The 15,155-nt window shown below is 44.4% G+C and overlaps 1 protein-coding gene across 12 annotated transcripts in view; it reads right to left on the minus strand.

The window, feature by feature from the left end:
- Positions 1–15,155, minus strand: part of LOC110490483 (membrane-associated guanylate kinase, WW and PDZ domain-containing protein 2) — a 295,215-nt gene that overhangs the window by 41,629 nt on the left and 238,431 nt on the right. For 11 of the 12 annotated variants that reach the window (XM_090200765.1, XM_090200764.1, XM_090200763.1 and 8 more), the window contains exons 9-10: positions 13,138–13,320; positions 3,529–4,218 (exon numbers count right to left, since the gene is read on the minus strand). In XM_090200765.1, the coding sequence (XP_090056891.1) occupies positions 3,529–4,218; positions 13,138–13,320 (873 nt within the window). Of the gene's footprint in view, positions 1–3,528; positions 4,219–13,137; positions 13,321–14,409; positions 14,716–15,155 lie in introns of all 12 variants that reach the window. The other variant, XM_090200773.1, reaches the window with a different exon arrangement.

Here is a 15,155-nt window from a genome sequence, read left to right on the forward strand (position 1 = left end):
GCCTGTTAGCAGCTTGTTACATGTTGCCTGTTAGCAGCTTGTTACATGTTGCCTGTTAGCAGCTTGTTACATGTTGCCTGTTAGCAGCTCGTTACATGTTGCCTGTTAGCAGCTCGTAACATGTTGCCTGTTAGCAGCCTGATACATGTTGCCTGTTAGCAGCCTGATACATGTTGCCTGTTAGCAGCATGTTACATGTTGCCTGTTAGCAGCCTGTTACATGTTGCCTGTTAGCAGCCTGTTACATGTTGTCTGTTAGCAGCCTGTTACATGTTGTCTGTTAGCAGCTTGTTACATGTTGTCTGTTAGCAGCTTGTTACATGTTGCCTGTTAGCAGCTAGTTACATGTTTCCTGTTAGCAGCCTGTTACATGTCTGTTAGCAGCCCGTTACATGTTGCCTGTTAGCAGCTAGTTACATGTTTCCTGTTAGCAGCCTGTTACATGTTGTCTGTTAGCAGCTTGTTACATGTTGCCTGTTAGCAGCTTGTTACATGTTGCCTGTTAGCAGCTTGTTACATGTTGCCTGTTAGCAGCTTGTTACATGTTGCCTGTTAGCAGCTTGTTACATGTTGCCTGTTAGCAGCTCGTTACATGTTGCCTGTTAGCAGCTTGTAACATGTTGCCTGTTAGCAGCCTGTTACATGTTGTCTGTTAGCAGCCTGTCACATGTTGTCTGTTAGCAGCCTGTCACGTTGTCTGTTAGCAGCCTGTTACATGTTGTCTGTTAGCAGCCTGTTACATGTTGTCTGTTAGCAGCCTGTTACATGTTGTCTGTTAGCAGCCTGTTAAATGTTGTCTGTTAGCAGCCTGTTAAATGTTGTCTGTTAGCAGCCTGTTAAATGTTGTCTGTTAGCAGCCTGTTAAATGTTGTCTGTTAGCAGCCTGTTAAATGTTGTCTGTTAGCAGCCTGTTAAATGTTGTCTGTTAGCAGCCTGTTACATGTTGTCTGTTAGCAGGCCTTTCTCTCAGACAAACAAGACGGAAATAAAAGCACTATAGTGCGAATTAGCAACTAGCGGTGGCTTGTTAACATTCAATATCCTGATCAGGTCATCGTCTATTTATTTCACGCTGTAATTCTCTGCACACAAAAGTCTTACATACTTTTTCTAAAAGAAAGGTTGCAGAGCAAATAGAAAACAGACACCTTGAAAATGAGTCAGTGTTTTTATCAAGCAGGAAATTGAATCGGTGACCACAGTGCTATTGGGTTCCAAATAAAATCTTGCATAGCAACAGCATCAACTTTCGGTAGACAGGCGCAGAGTTAGTACGCTCAACTGAAAGGATACTGTTCGTTTACAGTATACTAAAATGAACTAATAGTATGTAGTATGTAGTATATACTCACTAAGTATGTAGTATACAGTATGTTAGTAAGGGTAGCAGCTTATATCTTGCTCACGTCATTGTCTTTTTATTTTGGCTGTAATTTTCTGCACACAAAAGTCTAGACTCTGCACACATACTAAACTTGTCTAAAAGAAAGGTCGCAGTACAAATAGAAAAACTGAAACACCTTTAATGTGAGTCAGAGTTTTTATCAAGCAGGAAATGTAATCAATAAAATCTCTGTTCAGATGCCAAAGAAAGAGAGCAAGCTAAATATGCACAACATGAGTCCTTCAGAGTAAACGGAAGGTAAGCACTTTTTCTCCCTAGTAAGTAAAGTAAAGTAGAGTAAAGATCACGTGAGAGTAGCTGTGTGTCAGTTAAACACGGCCGTACTGTATAATGGGTTTCTGTGGTCTTAGGACAGGACACACACAGACAGGACACACACACTCACCTGGACCAGGTCACCAGGAAAAGAGAGAGAGATATAGAGTAAAAGGAGGAGAAAGACAGTGTGAGAGAGCTTTGAGAAAGTTTCGAGAATGACACAAATATTAATTTCCACAGAGTTTGCTGCTTCAGTGTCTTTAGATATTTTTTGTCAGATGTTACTATGGAATACTGAAGTGTAATTACAAGCATTTCATAAGTGTCAAAGGCTTTTATTGACAGTTACATGAAATTGATGCAAAGAGTCAATATTTGCAGTGTTGACCCTTCTTTTTCAAGACCTCTGCAATCCACCCTGGCATGGTGTCAATTAACTTCTGGGCCATATTGAGGGCAGCCCATTCTTGCATAATCAATGCTTGGAGTTTGTCAGAATTTGTGGGTTTTTGTTTGTCCACCCGCCTCTTGAGGATTGACCACAAGTTCTCGATGGGATTAAGGTCTGGGGAGTTTCCTGGCCATGGACCCAAAATATTGATGTTTTGTTCCCCCAGCCACTTAGTTATCACTTTTGCATTATGGCAAGGTGCTCCATCATGCTGGAAAAGGCCTTGTTCGTCACCAAACTGTTCCTGGATGGTTGGGAGAAGTTGCTCTCGGAGGATGTGTTGGTTCCATTCTTTATTCATGGCTGTGTTCTTTGGCAAAATTGTGAGTGAGCCCACTCCCTTGGCTGAGAAGCAACCCCACACACGAATGGTCTCAGGATGCTTTACTGTTGGTATGACACAGGACTGATGGTAGCGCTCACCTTGTCTTCTCCGGACAAGCTTTTTTCCGGATGCCCCCACAATCGGAAAGGGGATTCATCAGAAAAAATGTATTTACCCCAGTCCTCAGCAATCCAATCCCTGTACCTTTTGCAGAATATCAGTCTGTCCCTGATGTTTTTCCTGGAGAGAAGCTGCTTCTTTGCAGCCCTTCTTGCCACCAGGCCATCCTCCAAATGTTTCCGCCTCACTGTGCGTGCAGATGCACTTACACCTGCCTGCTGCCATTCCTGAGCAAGCTCTGTACTGGTGGTGCCCCGATCCCATAGCTGAATCAACTTTAGGAGACGGTCCTGGCGCTTGCTGGACTTTCTTGGGCACCCTGAAGCCTTCTTCACAACAATTGAACCGCTTTCCTTGAAGTTCTTGATGATCTGATAAATGGTTAATTTAGGTGCAATCTTACTGGCAGCAATATCCTTGCCTGTGAAGCCCTTTTTGTGCAAAGCAATGATGACGGCAAGTGTTTCCTTGAAGGTAACCATGGTTGACAGAGGAATAACAATGATTCCAAGCACCACCCTCCTTTTGAAGCTTCCAGTCTGTTATTCAAACTCAATCAGCATAAAATAGTGATTTACAGGCTTGTCCTCATCAACACTCACACCTGTGTTAATGAGAGAATCCCTAACATGATGTCAGCTGGTCCTTTTGTGGCAGGGCTGAAATGCAGTGGAAATGTTTTTTTGGGAATCAGTTCATTTGCATGGCAAAGAGGGACTTTGCAATTGATTGCAATTCATCTGATCACTCTTCACAACATTCTGGTGTATATGCAAATTGCCATCATACAAACTGAGGCAGCAGACTTTGTGAAAATGTATATTTGTGTCATTCTCAAAACTTTTGGCCATGACTGTACAGACAGAGACAGAGAGAGAGATAGAGATGGGTATATGAAGAAACTCTGCTACATGGAAAGAAAGACAGGAAGTAGCCAGCCGGTTATGGAGGCCCCAGGGTTATTCTTACCTCCTCCACCCCTCTGGATGACCAGGCTTGTCTCAGCCCCGACGGCACACTCCTTGAGCAGCTCCACCACCTGGGTGTGACTGAGGCCCTGCACTCCCTGCTGGTTGATGTCTACGATCAGGTCCCCCTCACACAGACCAGGACACCCCTGGGGCTCCAGCACCTGCTTCACCCTCTGGCCCGTAGGGCTGTCTGCGATGGTGAACCCGAACCCTTCCGCCCCCTTCACCATGGTCAGCGTCAGCAGCTCCGTCTGCGTCGCCCCCGATGACGCCATGGACACAGAGTCCTCGCCGTGCGGCCCACCGGGCGTCAGGGAGGAGCCGTCCAGGTGGGTGTCGCCGGGGTGCGGCGGCGGAGGGGGTTGATGGTGGTGGTGGGCGTTGAGATGTTGGTCACCGTGCTCCTGGACGAAACGTGCCGTGCGCGAGATGTAGTCCATGTAGCTGTCGTAGTTGGAGCGTCCATTGACCAGGAGGGGGCGCTGCTCCATCAGGCCCAGGGGGGAGAGGAGGGTGGTGGTGGCGCCGGCGCTGGCGCCCGGGTCCTCGGGGTCGTAGGGCAGCTGGTAGCCACGGCAAAGTACCAGGGTTACGCTCTGCCCGATGGGCACTGACTGGAACAGCTTGACCACGTCGGCATGGGTGGTGCCCAGGACACACACGTCATTGATGTACACGATGACATCACCTGGAGGAGGGGAGACACACAGCCAATCAAGGCCAAATAGACCGCCAAAAACAAAGACCTATAGGGTGTTCAATAGGGCTTATTCAATATTGTGTAGAACAAGCATGGTTCTTTATCATGCAGAATCTATCTTTGTCTCAGTATCAATACGCTACATTTCTATCTAAAATGTAATCTGAACGTTGCATTTTACTGAATAGGTTCCAGCATTATTATACCTGAATTAGACGTCAGATAATGGACAAAACCATTAGGCACAGAAATACACTAGTCAGTGAATTGTGTGGTGGACAAACAAGTGAGATTTGCCACACCTCATCACTGTACACTACACACTTGCAGCTATGCAGATAACTCAACTATTTATTGACAATTAATACACACTAGCTCTCTCTCGCTCTGACAAAGTGCCATATCTCGGTCTCCGGTGCTGTATTCAATTTAATATTGTATTTTGTGTTCTGTCAGGTGAGATACGGCTCTATATTTCAAAGGATGTTGATTAAGACGGAGAACACAAGGTGGCATCCATATTTAATTTCAGTATCGCCAAAACGCACTGCCCAGGTTTATAATGACAATCATTATTTTTCAATTGTAAGCATAATTATTATGCCAATGAGAGAGAAGGAGAGAGAGAGAGGGAGAGAAAGGGATAGAGAGAGGGAGAGGGAGAGAGAGAGAGAGAGAGAGAGAGAGATGTATGCACAATTACCATAGACGTTTGCAACTCAGCACAAACAGACCTGGGAACCAGTCTACTTAGCATACCCTGTCATTGTCATTTCCTTTTTGTGTGGAGACAGAACGCGTTCAGAGTTTAAATGCAGATTCATATTGACAGAGCTAGCGTTAACGTATTCCTGGAGGCAGTGTGACGTGCGGAAGCAGGACTGTTTAATTAATCTGGGTAAATATGGACGACATTTGCCTGGAGCCCTGGTGTCACAATCAATAGCTTCACACGCTCCTGGAAAACAAATGATGGCGCCATGACCTCATCATGCCCTGGCCGCAGTGGCCCAGGAAATCATTCTTTATGACGGGTGACGAGGAGGGACACCACTGCAGGATTTCACTCGCATTTTCTCACACACCAAATATGCATGCGCCTACATACGAACACACTCACACAGTGCCACACACACACACACACACACACACACACACACACACACACACACACACACACACACACACACACACACACACACACTATCCTCTGCTTTTATTTGACTTCTAGTTCTTTCTCAAAACAATCACGAACCTCTACTCCACATTACCCTACGTCTTAAATCACCAATGTCCTCCAACCTCCACACTATGACCTGACCAATAGAAACACACTATCTAGCACCAAGGACCATGATGCTTCCATCCCTCCCATTACGCCCATCTCCAAAGTCTAATAACATCTATCTTCTACTAATGGTCGTTCAACAGTATGGAACAGGAGACACCCTCCTCCTGCCAAGAACAGCCCATCATATCATAGTGTTAAAGTGTCCCCAGTAGGGGGGTTCTGACTGCAGTGGATGCCATATGTGTCCATGGCGCAGGACAGAGTGACCATCTGGACCATTGGCACATACACACACAGACAGAAAGAAAACGACAGAGAGCGAGATATGGAGAAAGAGAGAGAGGGAGAGAGAGAGAGATGAATAGAGAAAGTGAGAGAGAGAGCATTAGCACTGATGATGACACAGTGACAACCACAGCACTGCAAATGCACTACTGACCCCACAGCACTGCACTGCTGTCACTGCAGAACAGCTTTTTAGTCTATGTGACCCGATTCAGGAAACTAGGCATATGTCGCAAGTCACGACTTCACAAGAGAGACGTTTGAATGTAAAAAAGTATTTGTTTATCAAAATGCCTTCTCGAACCTGTGAACTTTCATTCCTTAATAACAAACTTGTATGCCATCTGTAAATACGAATAATTGTTTTAAAATTACGAGCCTTGTTGGTTAAGCCGCAGAAAAAGACAGCAATCTTCCCACTAGCCATGATTGGTTGAGATAATGAGGGGGCTGGACATGCCGAGAGAGAAGTTCGGATTGGTCTGTCATATAGAAGGCTTTTGTCTATTTGAGCTGGTCAGTCTGTGTTGGTAATCGTGTCGAACGTGGCTTTTAAAAAAACGTGTTGTGTAGTGGAGCTGCATACGTGTTGCTCTCCACTTTCTGGAGGATCAAGTTTTGAAATCAGTGGAATTAGAGTATGAGAAAACACCTGTCTCCGGATTACATCTTCAAACTAAGGGCAACCGTGGCATGGCATCCGTGATAGGGAGACGCATCCATCATGCATAATGATGTATACAGGTAAGATAGTCTAGCGTTGGCTAGCTACATTTTCAGATATTAAACATTTCTAATTTTGACAGAAAGTGGTTTCATTTCCAGTTAAAGTGTACTGTTCGCTAGCTAGCTAGCTAATGTCAGCTGGTTGGCTCCCTGGCTGACGTTAGTGGTATCCCAGAGCCGTTTGCTTTTATAGTTAGAGCCTAATGTTAGCTAGCTATCATTGAACCTGGTTAGTTAGCTCCCAGCATATTCATACAGGGTAGTAATGACATGATTTGGCATCGTGTTCATTGTTGTTTACCTAGATAACGTTAGCTGGCTGGCTCGTTAGCTTGTGTGTGTAATTGTGTGTGTAATCATACACGCTGTTTACCTAGCTAGGTTCATTGTTTACCTAGCTAGCTAGCTACATGTCTTTTGCTAAAGTGCACAACACCCGTTGAATATGGCCGATGTCAGTAAACGTCCGCAAAAAAGCGTAATGAAATTGTTGCCAGCAGAGCTGGTTAGGCTGTCTTCATGTTATCCAGGAGGTAAGCAAATGCTCCGAGAGCGAAACGAGATGGGTGGGGCTAAAGGTTGTGAACGATGCTGAATGGGTGTAGACAAAAAAGAGCTCATCACTAGATACCAAAACATTCAATGGCCATTTTCTCAAAAGTGAGTTTACAAGTTCATCAACTTTCAAAGCAGAATTACTTTCCCATTGTTCCTCAAAAATGCAGTGTATGATACACCATTTTAGTGTATGACACACCATTTTGTAGCTCTGAGTCTCTACTTGTATCCAATGTAAAATACACAATTTCAAATGTTGCTCCATAAGACCGAATCCAGGTGGTGAGTCACCTTTAAGAATAGTAGGTAGCTTCCCTTCACAGGCAGATGCTTTAAGTTTTTAGAGAAGGGTACGTGTGTGGGTTTAGTTGTGGAAACAAAGGTACGTTGCTATTGGTTTGATTGCATGAACCCAACGCTATGTCAATGGACCCCATCACATACCGTGTCACTTTATCCTCCTCCAATACTGTACATTCCAGGTCACTGTATAAGGTCACTTACTTTAACATGAAAAATACTGTGCTTTCCCTCTAACAAATACAGTGTCACATCTAACCACTGTGTCCCGGCTGAAAGAGATGGTATCATATGTTTTTCCTCAACACATTTCTCTGGGTCTGCAACCATGTAGCGAAGCAGGCAGAAGAGGCCGTGTGTACAGTGCGAGTGTGTGTGTGTGTGTGTGTGTGTGTGTGAACGGACAGAGAGCGACAAATAATCCTTCTGAAATGGGGAATTTCACACTTCCACAGGCCTGGTTTCTCTCTCTCCCTCTATTAACGATGAGCTGCTAGAATCCAACACAGCTTAACTAGGCCACTGAGTCTGGAGAGGAGAGGAGAGGAGAGGAGAGGAGAGGAGAGGAGAGGAGAGGAGAGGAGAGGATGGGAGGAGAACGTTGGGAGGACCACAGAATAGATAGTATACCTAGCTATTAAAAATATTGCCTAATCAGACCATTACTGATCTGTTCCAGCTGGCTGATGGACATTATTGCAACCTTTACTTGGCAATACTTCCTCAATTCCCGACTTGGAAGACAACGCATGTTTTCAAAACTTCCATGGATAGTTGCAGGTGGTTTGTTTGAATTTAGAAAATGCTCTGTCATTTTAAAGGTTTTTCTCCATGAAGTAAATACAACAATGTGTACACTGACATCTTGTCTATTTCAAATCTTCTCATTGATCGAGACAGGTGAATGCCATTCAACACGACGATTGATTTCTGAGTCACGCACATGACATAAGACATTTTGGGGTGGACATCCACCTGTCTCAATGAGATTTGAAAATATTTGAAATAGACAAGTTGGCGGTGTTGGATTACATCATGGAACAAAAAAAATATTTAAATTAATAAGGAAGCATTTTCTAAATTCAACCAGCTGCAACTATCCATGGAAGTTTAGAAGACATGCGTTATCTTCCAAGTCGGGAATTGAGGAAGTATCGCCAAGAAAAAGTTGGTCGAAAATGGTCTGTACACCACCTAAGTAATAATACCTATCTACCAGCTGGAAAAGCAGTAATGGTCTGACTCGGCTATAATTTGAATAGCTACATTATAGTGTATCATACATTGTAATAGTTCCACATGATATATTGTGGCACATGAAACATATGATCATCTCACAATGTAAAATGTACCATCTAGTCTGACCTGAAATGACCCATCAACTACTGTATCAGCCAACACTATACAGTACAGCATACTACAGTACAGTATAGTATTGTACAGTATAGTACGGTATACTACAGTACAGTATAGTATTGTACAGTATAGTACGGTATACTACAGTACAGTATACTACAGTACATTATAGTACAGTACAACCAGGTCAAGGCACTGATGAATGAGTCAGGGAAAATACTGCACTTGGTCCAATCTAGTAATGCAGAGTAGTTTATAAATACACAGGGCCATGCAGAGTAGTTTATAAATACACAGGGCCATGCAGAGTAGTTTATAAATACACAGGGCCATGCAGAGTAGTTTATAAATACACAGGGCCATGCAGAGAGGTTTATAAATACACAGGGCCATGCAGAGTAGTTTATAAATACTCAGGGCCATGCAGAGTAGTTTATAAATACACAGGGCCATGCAGAGTAGTTTATAAATACTCAGGGCCATGCAGAGAGCATTGACAGGACTTCCAGAGTTATATTCCCCTGCTGACTTTTAGTGCACTTGGCTAGTTTCTCAGTGTGTGAGTGTGTGTGTGTCCCATGCAGCCCGGGGAGCACAGGCAGGGCCAGGAGTTATGGTGTTAAGAAACCTTACAGTGATTAATGGACAAACTCAGCCCCGCACGCACACACATGTGCACCCAAACAGTCTTGCAGGCAAGTTCGCACACACACTGCACCCCACACACATGTGCAGAGAGAGAGAGATGAACTCTCCTGCTGGGTCACCACTATATATATATATATATATATATATATATATATATATATATATATATATATATATATATATATATATATAGATAGATAGATAGATAGATAGATAGATAGATACAGTGCCTTGCGAAAGTATTCGCCCCCCTTGAACTTTGCGACCTTTTGCCACATTTCAGGCTTCAAACATAAAGATATAAAACTGTATTTTTTTGTGAAGAATCAACAACAAGTGGGACACAATCATGAAGCGGAACGACATTTATTGGATATTTCAAACTTTTTTAACAAATCAAAAACTGAAAAAATGGGCGTGCAAAATTATTCAGCCCCTTTACTTTCAGCAAACTCTCTCCAGAAGTTCAGTGAGGATCTCTGAATGATCCAATGTTGACCTAAATGACTAATGATGATAAATACAATCCACCTGTGTGTAATCAAGTCTCCGTATAAATGCACCTGCACTGTGATAGTCTCAGAGGTCCGTTAAAAGCGCAGAGAGCATCATGAAGAACAAGGAACACACCAGGCAGGTCCGAGATACTGTTGTGAAGAAGTTTAAAGTCGGATTTGGATACAAAAAGATTTCCCAAGCTTTAAACATCCCAAGGAGCACTGTGCAAGCGATAATATTGAAATGGAAGGAGTATCAGACCACTGCAAATCTACCAAGACCTGGCCGTCCCTCTAAACTTTCAGCTCATACAAGGAGAAGACTGATCAGAGATGCAGCCAAGAGGCCCATGATCACTCTGGATGAACTGCAGAGATCTACAGCTGAGGTGGGAGACTCTGTCCATAGGACAACAATCAGTCCTATATTGCACAAATCTGGCCTTTATGGAAGAGTGGCAAGAAGAAAGCCATTTCTTAAAGATATCCATAAAAAGTGTCGTTTAAAGTTTGCCACAAGCCACCTGGGAGACACACCAAACATGTGGAAGAAGGTGCTCTGGTCAGATGAAACCAAAATTGAACTTTTTGGCAACAATGCAAAACGTTATGTTTGGTGTAAAAGCAACACAGCTGAACACACCATCCCCACTGTCAAACATGGTGGTGGCAGCATCATGGTTTGGGCCTGCTTTTCTTCAGCAGGGACAGGGAAGATGGTTAAAATTGATGGGAAGATGGATGGAGCCAAATACAGGACCATTCTGGAAGAAAACCTGATGGAGTCTGCAAAAGACCTGAGACTGGGACGGAGATTTGTCTTCCAACAAGACAATGATCCAAAACATAAAGCAAAATCTACAATGGAATGGTTCAAAAATAAACATATCCAGGTGTTAGAATGGCCAAGTCAAAGTCCAGACCTGAATCCAATCGAGAATCTGTGGAAAGAACTGAAAACTGCTGTTCACAAATACTCTCCATCCAACCTCACTGAGCTCAAGATGTTTTGCAAGGAGGAATCGGAAAAAATGTCAGTCTCTCGATGTGCAAAACTGATAGAGACATACCCCAAGCGACTTACAGCTGTAATCGCAGCAAAAGGTGGCACTACAAAGTATTAACTTAAGGGGGCTGAATAATTTTGCACGCCCAATTTTTCAGTTTTTGATTTGTTAAAGTTTGAAATATCCAATAAATGTCGTTCCACTTCATGATTGTGTCCCACCTGTTGATTCTTCACAAAAAAATACAGTTTTATATCTTTATGTTTGAAGCCTGAAATGTGGCAAAAGGTCGCAAAGTTCAAGGGGGCCGAATACTTTCGCAAGGCACTGTATATATATATATATATATATATATAGAGAGAGAGAGAGATTATCTATCTATCTATCTATCTATCTATATATATATAGATAGAGAGATAGAGAGGAATAGAGATTATCTCTCCTGCTGGGTCACCACTATATATATATATATATATATATAGAGAGAGAGAGAGAGAGAGTGATTATCTCTCCTGCTGGGTCACCACTATAGACTGTCACATTGTTTCAGAGAGACTGTCCCATTGAGACACTCAAGGAGAGGCCATTTCCAGTCCAAACACTCTCTTGCTATCTGTACGTGTTCATGTCTTGTACGTGTGTCGTTTAAGTAAGCATGTACATGTAATGTATACATTTACCTGTTTGTCAGTATGTATAGAATACATGTGGGTAAATACTGTGTGTGTGTAGAAGTCTGTGTTATGAATGTGTGTGGTTCAATGTGAGTAGACTAGTTCAGTTTGACCTGTGTCCATCTTTTAGACTAGTTCAGTTTGACCTGTGTCCATCTTTCAGACTAGTTCAGTTTGACCTGTGTCCATCTTTTAGACTAGTTCAGTTTGACCTGTGTCCATCTTTCAGACTATTTCAGTTTGACCTGTGTCCATCTTTCAGACTAGCTCAGTTTGACCTGTGTCCATCTTTCAGACTATTTCAGTTTGACCTGTGTCCATCTTTTAGACTAGTTCAGTTTGACCTGTGTCCATCTTTCAGACTATTTCAGTTTGACCTGTGTCCATCTTTTAGACTAGTTCAGTTTGACCTGTGTCCATCTTTCAGACTATTTCAGTTTGACCTGTGTCCATCTTTTAGACTAGTTCAGTTTGACCTGTGTCCATCTTTCAGACTAGTTCAGTTTGACCTGTGTCCATCTTTCAGACTAGCTCAGTTTGACCTGTGTCCATCTTTTAGACTAGTTCAGTTTGACCTGTGTCCATCTTTCAGACTAGCTCAGTTTGACCTGTGTCCATCTTTTAGACTAGCTCAGTTTGACCTGTGTCCATCTTTTAGACTAGTTCAGTTTGACCTGTGTCCATCTTTCAGACTAGTTCAGTTTGACCTGTGTCCATCTTTTAGACTAGTTCAGTTTGACCTGTGTCCATCTTTTAGACTAGTTCAGTTTGACCTGTGTCCATCTTTTAGACTAGTTCAGTTTGACCTGTGTCCATCTTTCAGACTAGTTCAGTTTGACCTGTGTCCATCTTTCAGACAAGGTCAGTTTGACCAGTGTCTATCTTTCAGACAAGGTCAGTTTTACCTGTGTCTATCTTTCAGACGAGGTCAGTTTGACCTGTGTCCATCTTTCAGACGAGGTCAGTTTGACCTGTGTCCATCTTTCAGACGAGGTCAGTTTGACCTGTGTCCATCTTTCAGACGAGGTCAGTTTTACCTGTGTCCATCTTTTAGACTAGCTCAGTTTGACCTGTGTCTATCTTTCAGACGAGGTCAGTTTGACCTGTGTCCATCTTTCAGACGAGGTCAGTTTTACCTGTGTCTATCTTTCAGACGAGGTCAGTTTGACCTGTGTCCATCTTTCAGACGAGGTCAGTTTGACCTGTGTCTATCTTTCAGACGAGGTCAGTTTGACCAGTGTCCATCTTTCAGACTAGTTCAGTTTGACCTGTGTCCATCTTTCAGACGAGGTCAGTTTGACCTGTGTCCAACTTTCAGACGAGGTCAGTTTGACCCGTGTCCATCTTTCAGACGAGGTCAGTTTGACCTGTGTCCATCTTTCAGACTAGCTCAGTTTGACCTGTGTCTATCTTTCAGACGAGGTCAGTTTTACCTGTGTCCATCTTTCAGACGAGGTCAGTTTTACCTGTGTCTATCTTTCAGACGAGGTCAGTTTTACCTGTGTCTATCTTTCAGACGAGGTCAGTTTGACCTGTGTCTATCTTTCAGACGAGGTCAGTTTTACCTGTGTCCATCTTTCCGTCCTGTGCAGCGGGGCCGTCAGGTATGACACTCTTGACCTGCAGGAACTCATCTGGCTCGTCTCCTCCGATGATGGTGAAGCCAAAACCCATGTTGCTTTTCTGTAGGGCCGTGGACAGGAAGCTGCCCTTCAGCTGGGTGGCGTCCCGTGTGAACAAGGGCTTCTCTGTAAGGGAGAACACACACATACACACACACAGACGGAGGGACGGACAGACAGGCACACAGGCAGACACAACACACACAAGTACAAGTGTACAGGGACACACACACACACACACATAGACACACACACACAATCAATAAACAATATACACTCATACATCATACTTAGACCTTTACAAAGCGAGCATGATGCACCACAAATGCTGATGCAAGGCCATTTTATCATTCAATAGGATGGTAGAGGTGAGGCTTGTTTGGTGGAGGGGCTGCATGAACACAGGGATACTTTCTGGGTAGGTGGAGGGGTAGGCAGGGTTAGAACAGTGAGGGTTGGGTGCTGACTTATGCAGGTGGGACAGTGTTTGCTCCAGCTCCAAGCTGCCACAGCCAAGGACTTTCCACTGAACGTCTACAGCCATGTAAACTGTCATCACTTCCACTCCCATCCTACGCCAGGGTTCTGTTAACTGAATACACACTCAGAGGCTGGAGCAAAAACTCAGTGCAGAACATCAGGGAATAATCTACATCCATGGGAGTAGCTTGGTATATTTCCCTTCTCAGAGGGGTGAGGGAAGCAAGTGAGAGATCTTCACATTCTGGAACAACATGCTGTTGGAACACTGAAGAATCATGAGCTCGCTTCATCCGCCCAAAAAACAATGCTCAGGGAACCAAAAAGTGGAAGGCCAGGATTCATGAAATAGTCTCTGGCACGGCAAAGGGGAAAACTCAGCCAACGAGGGTTTGCCACACTCAATTCAATCTCCCCTCCGTTCACCTTGGAAGGCAAGTAGGGGGCACACACCCGTCTCTCTCTGTTTGCTTAAAGCCAACGTTTGTTGTCAGGCGTCCAGACATAGAGCAGGGTGTTTACAGTTTCTGCTGCCTGCCGCCAGACGTAAGGAGGGGAAGACACAACGAAGTGTAGCGCCATCAAACATGTCAAGCAGCGAGTCGAGCGCCTGAGATGAGGAGGGATCCAGCGTGGGTCTGCCGGGGAAGCAGGCATGCTTTGAAAAGAGAGCGCGGCAGCTCAGTGCAGGCAGATGAAGAACAAGCCTGTATCACTACTCACTGCCCTACTTACTGAGAGAGCACCACAGGGGGCTACAACCCACAGCAGCCGGCTCTACCACAAAGGCGTGCAGCGACTGGTGGAGATGCTGGTGTGGGAAGCACGACGTATCCCTCCGCGCCCGGTGGGGGCGCCGCAGTGGGGAGTTGGTGGTGGAGGCGGGGGGCATGTGGGTGTGCAGGTCCAACAGCGACACCCGGTGGCCCGGGGGGAGGGACTGGGAGAGGTCGCTGAGGCTCTGGCAGCGCTCCGGGGCCGGGCCGATGTGGGCCAGGGTGGCTGTGGGTAACGTGGCGGAGAGTGGAACCTCCTCTACCACTGTGACAGAGATAAAGTAGTCCACGCACTGTCTGCTGCTCCCACAAGTAAACTTCCTTTCTATCTCCTTGTTTATATGTGAGGAAATATTCATGTTTTTTACCCCTCTCTTCTGTCACTGCCTTCACGTTTCAGCGTACAGGAAGGGTAACCATGGAGACAAACCCCTTCACTGACAGAGGCCAATTTAACACAGAGACAAACCCTCTCAACCTATACAGCATGGTTTACCTCAGACAGCCTCGATGAACTTAGTGGGGTGGTAAACGTGTGCTGAACAGAGAAGCTGGTGTTAGCAAAGTGTTAGCGAAGTGTTAGCGAAGTGTTAGCGAAGAAAAGGGAGTTGTGAAGAATGAGTGATACACAAACACAAAGATGACTGACATTTCCCTAGAGCTGAAAACATCTACACACAAGAATCCTACACAAACTCTTAACAC

This window comes from Oncorhynchus mykiss, chromosome 15 (assembly GCF_057628025.1).
Source record: "Oncorhynchus mykiss isolate SJ-2025 chromosome 15, ASM5762802v1, whole genome shotgun sequence".
Lineage (NCBI taxonomy): Eukaryota > Metazoa > Chordata > Actinopteri > Salmoniformes > Salmonidae > Oncorhynchus > Oncorhynchus mykiss.